The 15,819-nt window shown below is 40.0% G+C and overlaps 1 protein-coding gene across 2 annotated transcripts in view; it reads left to right on the forward strand.

The window, feature by feature from the left end:
* Positions 1-15,819, forward strand: part of RORB (RAR related orphan receptor B) — a 127,089-nt gene that overhangs the window by 100,099 nt on the left and 11,171 nt on the right. For both annotated transcript variants that reach the window (XM_041422199.1, XM_041422198.1), the window contains exon 4: positions 930-1,331. In XM_041422199.1, the coding sequence (XP_041278133.1) occupies positions 930-1,331 (402 nt within the window). The remainder of the gene's footprint in view (positions 1-929; positions 1,332-15,819) is intronic.

The following is a 15,819-nucleotide window of genomic DNA, read 5'->3' on the forward strand; positions in this document are numbered from 1 at the left end:
CTGTTCTGATGAATTCTGCTGAATGTATCTCTCATTTGTTTTGGAGCACAATCAACAACTGTCTCTGCTCTAAGATCCCAAGAGTTACCCCAGTAAAAGACCAGAATTTATGGAGAGATGGGGGTGGAGAGTGATAATCAGCTGTGATCTACTGTATATACAGGCTGTGAATTTACTCCTCCTAGTTCCACAGCAATCAGCCTGTCACCTTTGAAAATTTCAATCTTGCTGTGATGAACCCTGTTTCTGGGAAAAATGGTTTGCCCTCTTATATTTTCCTCTGTTTCTTATCAGAAGGAGTGCATGGATTTGTGCATGAAGACTATTGAAATGGAGATTGCATAAATCCCTAAGACTTTGCTCAATGGAAAAGATGACATTCATTTGTGCTGTTTACCTTCAAATCTGTTATTTTCCACTAGGTTCTAACCTGTAAGATTTTTTTTTTTTAAAGTAGGAAGATAACACCCCATTGAAAGGATGGGATAATAAGTCTTTAGGGCTTGTTTTCACACAGAATACTAATCTTTTTAGTGTATTGTGTAATGGTTTGTGGAAAATTAGTAAATGGATATGAATTGAATTCACAGACTGTACATTTCATACAGCTCTGGGTGGTTGTTCAGTGAATACAGAGATATAAAAGGATGCATGGTCTTTTTAACATTCATAGTGGGAAGTGTATTACTTGACTGAGGCCCTCTTGTCAAATAGGAGTTGTTGTCACCTGGTAAATTCAAGTACGCAATATTTTTTCCTTTATGAGATGTATGTGATGTAAAGCTTTTCATCCTTAATCATTTCCATAGAAAAAGGTGTTTCCACAGCAAAATTAACCCTGAAAGGTAATACCAGAAGAGTGGTGAGGTTGACGGGAATCAGGAGAAATTTAAAGATGACAATGGTTTGCACTGTGCTTTGCTTTTCAGCTGTGAAATTTGGAAGAATGTCCAAAAAGCAGAGGGATAGTTTGTATGCTGAAGTGCAGAAGCACCAGCAGCGACTGCAGGAGCAGCGGCAGCAGCAGAGTGGTGAGGCAGAAGCTCTCGCCAGGGTTTACAGCAGCAGCATCAGCAATGGCTTGAACAATCTGAATAACGAAACTGGCAGCACCTACTCCAACGGGCACGTCATCGACCTGCCGAAGTCTGAGGGCTATTACAACGTGGATTCTGCCCAGCCCTCCCCAGACCAGTCTGGGTTAGACATGACTGGAATCAAACAGATAAAGCAGGAACCTATCTATGACCTCACCTCTGTACCAAACTTGTTTACCTATAGCTCTTTCAACAGCGGGCAATTAGCTCCAGGGATATCCATGAGCGAAATCGGTAAGAAAAAAACTCTTATTCCTGTAGCGCAATGTGTATATATAAGCTACGCTTCAGTACTGTCTTCATTAGAATGTCACACAGGCATTCCATACACAGGTACACAATAGTTACGTGTTCACACTTGTGTGCACACACACACGGAGAGTGTGGAGGGAGAAAATAAGTCTGGAACTAATTGACGTAACATTAAGGCAGCTCTGTTTTTACTAAAAATTATGCAGTTCTTAAACCCAGCAGTTCATTTCTGTTTATTAAATAGGAGCATCAAAGCAGGTGATGAATCAATCATAACCAAGTGATAATTAGGAAGGGGCTTGTTTCAAATGAGCTCATTACTGGCAGGGTTAAATGATCTCTTCAGCCAACCATCCGTATTCTTGTCAACACCCAGAATCACCACAGCAGCTAATTCTAGGGTACTTACTGTGAAAAAGTACCAGTTCCTACTTCAACTGCACAGATGTGAGCAAGCTCACTAAATTCATAAGGTGCACAAACTGTGAATGTATTTCTGTGGATATCCCTGCTTCTCTGCCTGAAGGCCTTGGAGAACCTGTCCCTTGCTTTCATCTTTGACAACTGACAGAGACCTCTCTGTGATGTGAGGCTGTTAGAAACTCAATGACTAATGGAAAATTTCTGTTCATCTAATTCTTCTAGTTGTATTTTACCAAAGCCACTGAAAGTACTACTTCTGTTACAAAGAAATAACATGAACAAAGATTCGCATCCTAATTAGGTACCTGAAGAACTGAAATATGCTGAATCAGTTGTGGCTGAGGACTTAATCAAAGGGTAACGCTTTGATAATGGAATTTAATTTTAAAAAAAGAAGGTGGTAAAAAGTCATCTTCAAGAGCACTCTTAACAAATTAATTCATTTCAAATCATGGAAAAAACCCTATAGTTCTGGCCTAACTTTTCTGTCTCGTGTACATGGATGAACACTGAGATCTGTAAATGTGTGCTTGTGCTCAGACGTACTGAGGACTGGAGATGTGGCCTCCCCTCAATATAGATTACAGTAGTGGGATATGTAGTAGTTACTGTCTGGTAGAAAAATGAAGTTGCAGCTAAAATTGATAGCATGTTTTCTGTCCTTGTGTGATTATTTGTAGGGAGCTCTATAACACGTTGTGTGCTTTAGCTGCAAATTGTCCAGGAGAAAGTTAAAACATTTTTGGCACTCTGTTTATTAAGACCTGTACAGTGTAGAACTGGAGATGAACATTTGCTCCCTCAGCTGTCATGGCCATATGTATATTACTCACATGTGGCTTGTGCATACCTCAGTCCTGCCACAGTGGATTACACTGCTGCAAACCAGCTGAGAGGCAATTTGTACAGTCCTTAAGAGCTGTTTCTCTGCTGACCCAGCACCAAAGGGAAGTGTTTCCAGAGAGACCCAGGGGAGGTCCAGACATGCAGGAGTTCTGATAGTCCATGAGTTCGGGTTGGTGCTCGTTACAGAAATGAGTGCAAAGACAGAATATGGCCATAGGCCATATCATAGGCCATATCCTTAGTGGCCACAGAATCCCCCTGAAGTCAATGGGACCTTTTGACTTCAGACAATCAAAGTTTTATCTTTTTAACTTAAATCAAGATAACATTTATCTCTTGCAGGTTCACTTAGACATAATGCAACATTCTTAGTTTTTAATCCATTTTTTTCCCTCCTAGCTCTAAAACAGCCTGCCCTAAATCAACCCCACATTTCCAAGTTTTTCATCCTCTTCTGAAGTACACAAAGCAGGGAAAAACCCAGAGCAGAGGGAGTGCTACAAGCAAATGGCCTGTCTCTGAGCTGACAGCAAAATGCAGAGGCTCTGGGATTTACCTCTTTTCCTTTTGAAATTGAAACTATGGCTCCTAAATTGCTATGATTTTACACAAGTACTGCTGTCTGTCATTTGTGGCACTTACAGCAGAGCGAGACAGTGAGTAAGGGAGACAGTGAGAGATAATGTAGTATAACAAATCAGCTGACAACTGGAAGAGATGCACCATAAAATATTTGGATTAGCGCAGGCAGATGATATTTTCAATGTTTAAAAAGAAGTAGAAAATGTCTCTTAATGCTGCAGCGGATTGTTGGACCATCTGTAGAGCTGCAGTCTTGCAGTCCTGGGATATGCTTTTTTCGTATTATAGTGTGCTTAAATTTCACTGCAGGATTGCATCTCACTGCAGTGACATTTAGGAATAAACTCAACTTATGCTAAGTTTTACTGCTTTGAACTGTGAGATGAAATCATGAAGAATATATAGGAGATAGAAAAGCTATGCTGCATTGATTCTTGAGGCTGATAGAAATTTCTTCGTACCACCATGTCTAGTGATCTAGCAAAACACTAAGTATCCCAGATCATGATAGTTCTTTTCTACACTGATGATTTTCTACCAGGTAGAAATTTCCAGTCTTAGCTTGTTTCTGATCCTTACACTCTTCAAATAAATGTATGTATATAAGCACAACCTCAACTGCCACTTGCCTGATCTTGAGTGCAACCATTGTATTTTTTTTCCTCATGAATGAATGTGTGGGAACTTCTTTCATCCTTGGGTTCCTGTAAATTTCTGTAAGCTCTCCAAGAGCAGACTTCTTCACAAGCACTCAGAACAAAAATAGTCTATGCAGTTTCTGCATTACATGTCAAACAAAATCGAATTCACTGACTCCTTTGGTGTTAATGCTTTGTTTGTTTCAAACTCACTTCTCTCCTGTGTGGGGCATTTTTAAATTAAAATATAGTTGACTATACTTTTCCAAGTTTGAATCTCATTTTCTCTTTCTTATTTTTCTAATTCTTTCAATCCTGTCACATTATATCTCAGTCTTCATTGATGCTTTGTGACTTCCTTCAGTTCAGAATTGTCTCTTAACTTAATTAGCATGCTATGAAACTCCTCTTTCAGATTATTATGAAAATGTTAAATGCTTGCAAAACAAATCCTAATAATGGTCCCTGCACCTGACTAAAATACTTGCTGCAATTACATATATTACTTTAGGATTTATATTTGGCTTGCTATCCAACACTAAGTTCTCTGTAAAATCCAAGTCTTCCTTTCCCTGTCAGTTTGATTCAGTTATAAAAAATAATATTTTCTAAGTTACTCTATGACATAATTTACACATCATTTACATGCTCTTCTTCACATGTTAATTTTCTAGTTCCACCAAAAAGTAATCTAAATGGTTAGAGCTACTTTGATCTTCAACAGTTCTATGCTTTAATTTGAATGTGAAAGTTCTTTTTCATGAACATGCATTCATCTACAGAAGACTTTGTAGTGGAAATAAAAATTGTTCAATTTAACAGTTTTGAAATGCAAAATTTTTTATATAGCAACTGTTTTGACACATAGTATTAGAATGGAATGGCAAGGAAAATACAGCCTGTCTTGTATTGCATGCTTACTGGTATCTGTCTACTGTGCTAGCAAATAGGTGTAGGAGAAAGACATGCTGACAGATTAAAGTTATATAGGGCTCTGTCGCATGTACTTGGTATTATTATATTTCTCAAAATTAGTTAAGTAGGCCTAGATACCACTGCACATTATCTGATCCCTATTAGAAGCAGGATAGAGAATGCCTCCTATGGAAGATAGGGTTAAGTGTAGCAAAAACCATTTTCAGATACAGTCACAAATTTCTCATGTAACTGTCAGAGCTTATGATATAGACAAGTTGTACAAAATCAGGTAGTTCCCCATTAGGCAGAGCCCTCATCAATATTCCACTTCTGTTACAAAAATCCCTCAAAGCACAAAGACATCACTCCAAACCTCGTAAATACACATACGGGAGCAGAACCTCAACTTGTCATCAAGTGCATTTCCAGTTCAGATCCCTTTTCTTTAAAGGGCTGTATTTTTGTCCTTAACTCAAAGCATCTTGTTGGACACTTGATACAGATTTGGGTGGGCAAAACACAAAATAGGTGAGGTGACCATCTGGCAGTGACCAGGTGAGTTAGCCAGGCTCTGTCACTGCACTGCCTGCCCTTCTGTTCATGGGTGGCATGATCCAGGTGTGTTCCATCAGCCACTGATGCTGCCAGTGTGGGAGACACCCACATCTCAAGGACTCATGCTGCCAGGGACTTGGCAGCATCATCCTCTTTCTCCATGACCACTGTGCCACCTATACATCTGGGGAGGCAGAAATGATGCAGTGGGAGCTCAAACCATAGGGTGAAATTCTGCTTGCCACGTCAAAAGCAAGAATTTGGTCATTTGCAGAATGGTTTTCTCCTCACACAGCAAATCACAGAGGTCAGCTGGTGGATGGAAAATTCTGAAGTGAGAAGGGAACTCCAGTTCCTGATGGCAGTGCTTGCTCCCAAGTGTGGTTTTAAATTAGGAAGCATTAAAGCCTTATTTTCAGACTTGGTGAAATTAAAAGACTATCTTGTTTAAATATATGTGCATAATATTATCTGCCACTGAGCTGAATATTGTGTTTTCCTCCCTAAATATGTGCCTCCAATCTTGGTCTGTAAAAGTTAATGGAAAAGTTTCCCTGCTTTAACTGCAGTTGAGATTGCCAGCCTATGATTTCTTAAGGACAAGATGAAAATATTAGCCAACTGTTATGGAGAAAACAGATTGCTTAAGCATTCTGCAAGCCAAACTAAAGGGTGCCCTGTAGCTGTGTATATGTAAGTAGTCAGTAAGACACCTCTAGGGTGTACAGGAGATCACATAGCCCAGCTTTTATAATCATAGATGAAAGTGTTGTTTACATATATTTACAAGACGTTTCTTCAACATCAGGCCTGTTTGTACCCAATGGCTTGGAGAGCTTACATTTCTACCAAAATTAAAGTAAGGCTGGTGAGCTTTGGTTTAACCTTTCCTTTCCCCAATCCTTCTAAGTCTGCCCTGCTATGTGTATCTTAGGGTGGGCAATAACTCCCTAAGACACATGCCTATTGTGGTTTGGAGGAGGCATCATCTGCCTTATAATGTAAGGCACAGTTCTTTTGACCTGGACACATAGACTGAAAAGTGATAGTAGAGGAAAACAATTTTTTTTTTACTTGCTTAGGATAGGTATGTTTAAAAAAAGTCCTCTTGGTAACCACAAATGACATTCTGTGCATTTGTAATTTAGTTGTAATTTAGCTGGAGTAATACATTCATCTCAAGACCACAGTGAACAGTTTACACCCTGTGAAGTTACTTAATTTCCATTGCTGCATTATACAAGCAGGAGCATATCGTCTATATCTTCTTGAAGGGAGATCTTTACTTGTAAACATTCTGAAGTCCTCTGCTGAAGATCTATTTGAAATCTCAGCAGAAATCTCCTCATTAACTAAGAATTTAGTTTATTCCTCTATGTCTGTAATCTTCATGAATGTCCACAAGACTCAATGTTGGATATGCAATATATAAATACATATCAGCATCAGACTGATATCTTTAAAAGTCCGCTGTGCTTTGGTTTTGAAAGCACTTCTCCATGTGATAAGCATTTCTCATTCTTTAACACTCTTCATCTCCAGGATTTGTTCCCTGTGCCCGATGAAGTGTTAACAGATAGCTTACTGAACATTAGTCAATTAGATGCTATTTCAAGGGACACTCCGAACCACATTCAAAATGCAGTGATCTCACTAATTAAAGCCCATACCTAAAGTGACAATAGCATCTATGTTTATGTTCCCTTTACAAAGCCACCACCCCCCCTACAGTGAAACAGAAATTATGTTTTTTAGTCCTGTGTAATGTTCTTCTTCTTCTTTTTCCAGGCCATGGTTTAATATTCCTTCTACCAAGGTGACAGTCAAAATTTTACAGGGCTGCTGTCTACATCCTGGCAGCTGTATTTTAGAGAAGCAATGTTGCCATCTAGTGAGCATTTAAAAATGCAACGTGCATTTTATGCACATGCTGTCAGGGCACTGTATCTTACCATCATTACCTAATTAAAGGTGACAATCAGAATATGTTCATATTTCAATTCTGTACTCCTTTCAGTTCATGTGACAACACTTAGAACTTCAGCTTGTTTCACAAATGAGCTAAAAATATGCATAAAATGGTATTAAAAACAATCTTACCTATATCCTACATTTTTAAGCACCATAATATGATGCTTTAAAGAGATTAAATTTCTAATCCTTTAAAGTATATAAAATTACTCCTTTTCTCCAAAGACAAGAATGTTTTCTTCCATGACCAAACTTGGCAAAATATGTTCATTCTACTGAGAGTCCAAAAAAAGTTGTTAGAAATCAACCATTTGTATCAGTCAAAATATGTAAAATACCATATCATATATCCCATATATTACCATATATCATGGCAGTCTTTTCAGGAATAACATTGTGATGTGAATGTTGTCAGATTACAAATCACACAGGAGGATCAGTGTAAACCCAATGGTGTGGTAAGTACTGAGGCATGCTTTTGCTGCCAGTTGTAAGACCAGGCTTCTGGCTGGTTCCATATGCTTTGGACTAGCAATGTCAGTAGCAGAGAAGATAGCTTTCTGCAAGTAATGCTCAAAAAAATATGTCTGGAGCAGGTGCCAGAACACTGAGGGGCTGGGATGTGTGAAAGAAGTATGTTGTCTTCTGGGGTTGTGACACACACAGAGCCCGCAAAGAGGCGAAGTGCAGATGAGAATCGAGAGGTCAGTGGCACTTTAGGAGTCACTGCAGTACATGGAAGCAGCATGCTATCTGCCAGAATTGCTATGGTTCAAATTAATGGTTGCTTGTTGCTTTCATCCTCCTCTGTGTAACACTTTCGTGGATTTAGTGTCAACTTTCCCATCAGTGTTTTTGTCTGGTGTTTCTGGGCAGTCAGCCTCAGTAATTACAAGGTGATTGTACTTTCTGAGAGCTTAACCTGGGGTCCCTGTTGTATTTCTTTGTCATGCTGGATGGCACTGGTTGATCATTCCTTAATCCTAAGGCACAAGGAAGACATCAGAAGTTTGGGTTTACAATTTTTTTCTTTCCCATTACACATGCAATATCCTAAGTTTGCCTTTCCAGGCTATAGCCCAGTTTTTCACACTGTGTGCTAGCTTTCTTCCTGCTAGCTTTCAACACATTTCATGCACTTCACTACTTCCCACTTTATTCCTTAGAATAAGGTAATTCTGCTTGTTTTGCATTTTGTGATGCTGTTTCCAGCTTCATAGGTAATGATGTCTTTCATCAGGCCATTCAGCTTTCGATACTTTATTTCACAGAACAGCAACAATTCCTTTATACAAGACTAAAAAGATATGAGAAAGAATTTGAGTGAAATGCACGAGAGAAGAACATACATGTCCATAGTGGAAAAATTCAATATGACAAGACACAGGACTCAGAGACAAATGCTAAAACTGAATATCAGAATGCAGGTTTTTATAGTGCAGTAATCTTCGAGGAATGAAAGTCACACATAAATGGGAATAGTTAATACAAGATATTGTGGTGTGGAGCCCTGTCTTTTTTACTGCATGGATGGCTTTTCTTTTGATCAGTGAAGATTCTGTCATTGTTTATGATAACCAAGCTATTCCACTTTCTGACACTATACACTGACATCACTTTCATCCAGCTCATTTGCCACACTACAGGAAAATAGAACCATTGTAGAATGTTTTGCCGTTACTTTTTAACATGGTTCTGTTGATAGATTGCTTAAAATCTTTATAGAGAGCTAATTTGAGGACTGTGACAGTGAAACAAGTGCTAAAAGATATATTAACCTCTCCCAGCTTTTTTCAGGCTATGACAGGGCAAACCCTCACAAACATGCTTTAAAACCAGTAATATTCTAGTTATTCCATATTGTCATGGTTTGAGGCTGGTACAATGCCAGTGCTCCCATGAAAATACACTTTCCCTAGTGGCTGCTGTGAGATGTGATCAGGAACAGAGCAAAACAGGCTCCAACTTAGGTGAAAAGGAAACAAACTTTATTAACTACAACATCCAGAAAGGAACAGACACACACCTAAGAATAAAATCCTTCCAAATACATTCCTCCTCCTCCCCCGATTTCCTCCACAGCATGAAATAACACCTTAGATTTCCACCCCATCACAATTCATCACCACCCCTTAGATAATTGACTCTCAATTCCATCAGGGAAAGAGAAGTCTCTCCTTGCACCATAGGCTTCCCCCAGAAACACAGTTGAAACCTCTTGTGTTTCCATGTCACTCATGGCGCTGCCTGGAGAACATCTGCCCTCGTGACTTCTTCCCTCCATGTCCAGTGCTCTCACCACTGCACATGGACCAGAACTGCTTTTAGGGTTCCCCTTTTAAGGGTGCCCTGCCCACTTCCAAAAAAAGCAGCAGTCTCTCACTTTTGGGACACCAGTCCCCCCCAAATTTACCCCCTGGGGCCGAGGGGCCTCATGAACAGAGATCTTCCTCTCCACTGAAGACAGAGGGCATCACCACACCCTCCTCAGACGTCTCTGTTCTCACCACTGCTTCACTGCACTCTCTTGGCTCCAAGGCATTGCCTCCCCCTAAATGCAGTCTCTGTGTCACAGGAAAAACATGGGTCTGTCCATGGCCATACAAGAAAAGAGTCCAGCCCAAGGCCACGCCATCATCTCCTAACCTAGGATTCTTCTTAGCTCTTCTGACATTTCTTATGTGCATCAACTTTCTTCGCACTTGCTCATTTCCTCCTGCTTCATCTCTCTCTCCTCATTCAGACTCAGGAGGACCAGTATTTGTAAGGTTTCCATTATTCTAGAAAGGGGTTAAAATCTTTGCTTCTGTCTGCCCAGAACTCCCACGGAGGGTGCCGCATGCCTCACTTCTGGCCGGCCGTGCTGCCAGCACGGTATCAAACCTCAAGGCAGCACAGGCACAGCTCTCTCTGTCTCCATCTCTCCCAGGGGTAGGGGGCCCGATGCCTCTCAGGCTCCTCCACCCTTCCATCTTGCAGAGCCTTCACCCCCTCCTCTGCCCAGGCTCGGGACAAAGTGAGAGTTCTCCTGGGAGTTCTTGCTTTTAACCCCTGTGTTCTCAGAGGCGGTCTGTACCTTCAGTGGCCAAACCAGGTGCCAATATTCAAATCCAAGCACTGTTTGGTTCGACCACAATCTTCCAAAAAACTCACTTCCTTCTTAACCTACAAGACATATATATTTCTCCATTTAATAGAGAACAAGGTCCCCTTCAGATCATGTAAGCTTTACTGCAAAAAACAAAACCACTTTCTTGTTTCAGAACAGTCTCATTTTCATATAAAGCTGTATTTGTGCAACCTATGCTGGCAGAAGCTAAGAAATAGCTCATCTCAATAAATTTGTGGTAATTATACGGTACCTTTAAAGTTCATTTGAACTCCAGCTATTTCCTTGGCTAGTGATTTTGCTGCCAGTTAAATGTCTTCTAATTTTTGCTAAATTGGCTGAGTCCCAGGAGAAGTATTACTAAGTAGAGACCATTAAGCATTTATAAAAATCCTCTAGTATCTAACAGAATTCTGGGTCCATCCCCTAGGTTCCTTAAGATAAGGACTTCATTCCATTGTATTGTCATTTCTATTAATTTATTAGTATTTTTTAGAAAGGCAAATAAAGCACTGATTTATTTTGAAGGAGAGAGACAAAATAGAGAATTTACACACATAATTTTTATTCTTTGTGGACTCCATTTGTGATGTTAAGCATTCAATAACCAAACCATAAAGGAAGGTTATTCCTGAACTAAATTCTAGCACTTCTAGTCTCAAATGAGTGTTTTTATGTTTCATACTATCTTTCTAGCCTGCATATTGTGTAGTGTTGCACATTATTAAGCAAATAAGGGTTATGAAACTAGCTTGTTTTTTAAAGGAAAATACTTTCTTGCATTATGGCATTGAGAATGCCACAGACAGATGAAAACTGGAATGAGCTATTTGCAACCACTTTCAGGAAAAAATGTTCCTGTTTTTCTGAAAAAAAAAATCAATCTTTTCATCTAGTGCATGTAAAAAAACCGAGACCTATTATTCATGTTTTACAGCAACCACAGAAGTATTTTTACTTTATTAGTTGTGTCACTCTCTCTGCAACTTTCAAAGAATTTAAGAATAATCTGAATTCAATGATTCATTTTTCAAAAATTTTCATTTTGTAGTCATAATACTCTTGAATTAGCATACAAAAAAAAGTGTTGGTCCAATGCTATCTTGGCAAGTTTTTGGGTGCTAGAACAGAGACTTTATTTAGAATGCCTGGCTGGAGTTTTGTTACGTATGCTTACAGCAGCCAGCCAAAGCTGTGATGTTACTGCAGCATTAATTCAAAGTGGATCCCTGCAAGAGCTCAACTTAGGATATAAGCTGAGATAAGCTCTTAGCTACCCAACTGGTTCCTACGGGTGAGTGGCAAATTAAAGATTCGTTATTCATTTTAATTGAAGAAGATTATCAGTGTTTTAGAAGGCACACTTCAAAGTTTTTCAGTTCCCTGTGCAAAAGATGGGATTGCTGAGAAAAACTAGAGTGTCTCCTGAGAAAAGAGAGGCAAATGAAAGAACTAAGGGGCCTAAGGAGCCACTTAGCAGGCCAAATTCACAGCTGGTGAATGTTGTGTGCGCTCCGTGGATTACATCCATCCCCACCGGCATTGTGCTGGACCACATGTTGGAGTTTTTCTTCACTGTTGTAGTTGGAGATCTCTGAATATTGCAAGAAAGTGCCTGAAAAAGGAAGTACTGATTTATCAGCTGATGGTAGAACCCCTGTGGGTCTGTGATATGCTGATTTTGATTGCTATCTAGTTTGCAGTGTTCAGTTTTCTCTATGTACTTGTATTTAAGCAATTCCTACTCTAGAGATGCAATAAGTGTTTGAGCAATTTTAGTCTTTAGAGAGTGCCTTTTGTGAGGTAACTCCTGAAATCTAAAATAAGAAAGTACAGTAGGAGAAAAAGAAAAAGGAGGGCATTGCAGGGGAGGGGGGGCAGGGGGCGAAGCCTGCCAGAGCAAACAAGTCTGGAAACAGAAAGTCCGAAGTTTATGTGCTGTTGTTCTCTTGCAGCATATGCTTTTGGCCTGTTTTGTTGGTCAAATAGGACTTTTATGGTCTTTCTGTCTCCCCAGTCCTTCTGTCAGGACTGTGCAGTGATTCTTTAGCTACTCTCCAGCTCCACTGAAGTGAAGCAGTAGTCTCAGACACTTGAGTTCCTACAAGTTTTGGAGAAGTGACTACTCAGTAGGCAAAGGAGACAACTTTAGGGAAAAGAGGAACCCAGTCCCATGTTTCCCCCCCCCGAAGGCAGTGGCTGATGAGCAGTGAAACTGAGCATACTGGTCCCTCATGCACATACGTGATGCCTGTTACCCACCCAGACACTAGGGATGGAAGGTCACAGGGGAAGGGTTAGGTGATGTTTGATGCATCTCTAGGCATCAGGTTTGTTGCAGTAACTTCACTGCATAGCCTACTTCGCTAGGCAATCTCACAGAATCAATTCTCTTGATTCTGTCTTCAGTTTTAGGTAGGCCAGGACAAATGTAAAAAACATTTCTTTCCAGCATGGATCTCTCGTGGTCCTCTTCAGCTTCATGATGTACAATTTTCAGCTTCTTCTGGACATCTCCTCCTATACATAGAACTTTTCTATGTTTTTAACTGCTGTATTATAAATTCCAGTTAAATTATCTACCCATTGGTCTGGCACCTCTCAAGGCCTCACCAGGCCCTGCTACAGGAAGGGCAACACACCCTGTGCTGTGTGGAGTGGGGACCAGCCTGACCTCTCAGGTTTCTGCTCTCTAGCCCTGCCAACAAACACCATCTGGATTTCCTTCTCCTCTAAGAGCAAATGAGGCTCTACAGCTAGAATAGTGGGCCATTATAGAAAACCAGAGACATGCAGGACAGTAATGAAATATAAGTGGACACCCCATTATGTGTTTTGTTTGAGCACTTCTGGTTTTTGAAAGTGTTGATTACAATTATTGACAGTTTCCTTGATTTAGTAAGTTTTATCTCTCTGAAAGCAAGTACTTCTTTCTAGATTTTTTTTTAATGAAGCAGAGTATTTTTAGAAAAAGTGTCCACTTTTCAAGAAAAAAATTCAAGTTACCAGTGCTAAGAAAACCTCAAATATAGATCAAGATGTCTAATGCAAATGCTTCCACATCCCAGTGTATACCAGAGTTTGGATACTTGGGAACATTATTTTCTGTGGACCATGTTTCCCAGACAGAGTAAATCTGCCAGGATATGCTGTGATTTTCATGTATTAAGTGATCAATACAGGAGATTTAGCCCTAATGTAATAAACCCAGTATATAGGCAAAAGGGGAGGAGTAAAGCATCTAGTCTACATTTGTGTTTACATACTGTAGCAGATAGATAAGCTTCACAAATCCTGCCATTTACAGGCTGGTGGTGTACTGTCATCCAGTTTCGGGGATCCTCTCCTTTAGAGTTGTTAATTTTCACTCAATAGTTGGAGCAGTTGGTCCGTAGAAAATAAAATGTTGCAGACTGATTCTCACACCCATGTGGCCAGAATAATCTTTTTGTTTTCCTTTTCATACAGCAAACCTGCTGTAACTTACGTAAAATGGGAGCTGACAATATTTCAGTAGAAATGCAGTTCACATTGAAGTCACAAGGTCAGAGTTGTCTTTTGTAGTCCTTGGAGTTCATCCAAACAGGATTTCTAGTTGTGTACATGCAAGTTACCCAGTGATAGGGGACACTTGAAATCTATGGCCCAAGATTTTTGAAAACAAAATCTACTGAAAGTCAAGACTTGATATGTGAAGTAATTGTAATGGACTCTTCTAGCCTGGAGAGCATAGCTATTTATTAGATTATCACCCCTGCACGGTACCTCCACAGGTTTTGGGCCTCTGCATCAGGGCAGTATTTTTCTTCCTGTTGTGTGTAGATGTTCTCTTGCTTTCCCCATTGTCCATTTCTTTCTAGTACTGCTAAAGAACTAACTTGCTGAACTTGGTGGTCAGCTTATTTCAGAGCTGCCAGGTCTCCCAGAAATTAATGTATTTTGGGTACAGGACTGTACCTGTGATAGGACAGGTTTACATCAGATGTCATTTATATTGTTACCAGTGGTTTAGGAATGTCATTCTCCCTGGGATTTGCGAAGATGTGCACTAATTCCAACTTCTTTAGCAAAAAGATGCTAAAATCTGAAAATGTCAGGGTTAAAAACAAACGCCATGGTCTGTGGAAACCCTTAAGAGTGACATTCTTTGCTCTGCCTGTGCTGGATCTTCTGTTCCTGGACCATCTGAGAAGCCAAGACGGGTGTATACTTCTTTTACTTTTTACATCATGTCAGCTCTGCCACCCAGCTGTAGGCTATATTTGCATAAAGGTCCTTCCAGGGACTTAGCACAAAATGTAAGCAAGCAGCCTCCTCTGCTGAATGAGCAGTTCCCTTCTCCTCAGAGACCCAGTGTACCCTTTCCGTCACACACTCAGCCTTGCCTAGCCTGCGGCACAAGATTTTCAAGTCTGTCTTGCACCTGATTCCTCTTTGGATGTCAGCATTCAGAGCTGCTGCTTGCTGCAATTGCCCCGGGCCTTTGCACATCTAAATGGGTTTTAATGCCAGCTCAACATAAGCGTAAGGAAAAGGTGCACGGGGTAAAACACAGGATGCCATCCCTAGAAAGCCCTGCAGAGCATCTCAGCTCTTCGTTTCTCAGGTAAATACATAGATGCTGAGAAAAAGGAGGGGGAGCTGAGGATCTTTGCAGTGGTGTAGAACTGCTAATGGAATATATTTTGAACTCAGTCAAATCAAAAGGTCTTGTTTTCAGATTGTTGACATCAGGTCATTTTATCTGATTAGAAATCTGTCATGCAGTAATATGAAATTATATGAGACATTTATTGTAAGAGAAATGCCTATTTATCTTCCAGATTTTTATTATAAAATGCAACGTCTTACCATCAAAGGTTAAGACTTCCATCTAACCTTCCATAAAAGAACAGTGAGTAGATCACTCTGTTAATATGCATTCTTAGTTACCTATGGGCTGGAGTCAGTTCTTCCATTAGGAAGCCTAAAGATAATGTTGACCTATAAAAGGGTACCTGCACAAATTCAATTAAGCATGTTTTATTTTTCCTGTGTTAACCTGCAACTTTTTTATCTTCAGCACCTTTCTGCTGAGTCTCAGTTTATTAACTGTGAGTAGCACAGGCATCTGTCCTTCAAATAGCACTCTTCTAGCAGTGTTTACAGGGAGCATGCACTTCTGCATTCTTTTTTCAGCTTCCCTTCTTGCTGGTGTTTCTAAGTTCAGTCAGTAGTTGGACAAAGAAGCAGATTTATTTTGGAACCACACTCTATGCAAATTGTTGAGGAGCTGAACAAGTGAACAGTGGTGTACCTAGTTCTTTCTATTTCCCATGCTCAGGTTTGGCTAATGCATTTTCAATGTCCTTTTCCCTTTTTTGACAAATGTTTTCTGTGCAACGCTGGTTCTGCTGTAAGTGCTTCAGTTCACTTCTGTGGCTTCAAC

This window comes from Onychostruthus taczanowskii, unplaced genomic scaffold, assembly GCF_017590055.1.
Source record: "Onychostruthus taczanowskii isolate IOZ18803 unplaced genomic scaffold, ASM1759005v1 scaffold72, whole genome shotgun sequence".
NCBI classification, from domain to species: Eukaryota; Metazoa; Chordata; class Aves; order Passeriformes; family Passeridae; genus Onychostruthus; species Onychostruthus taczanowskii.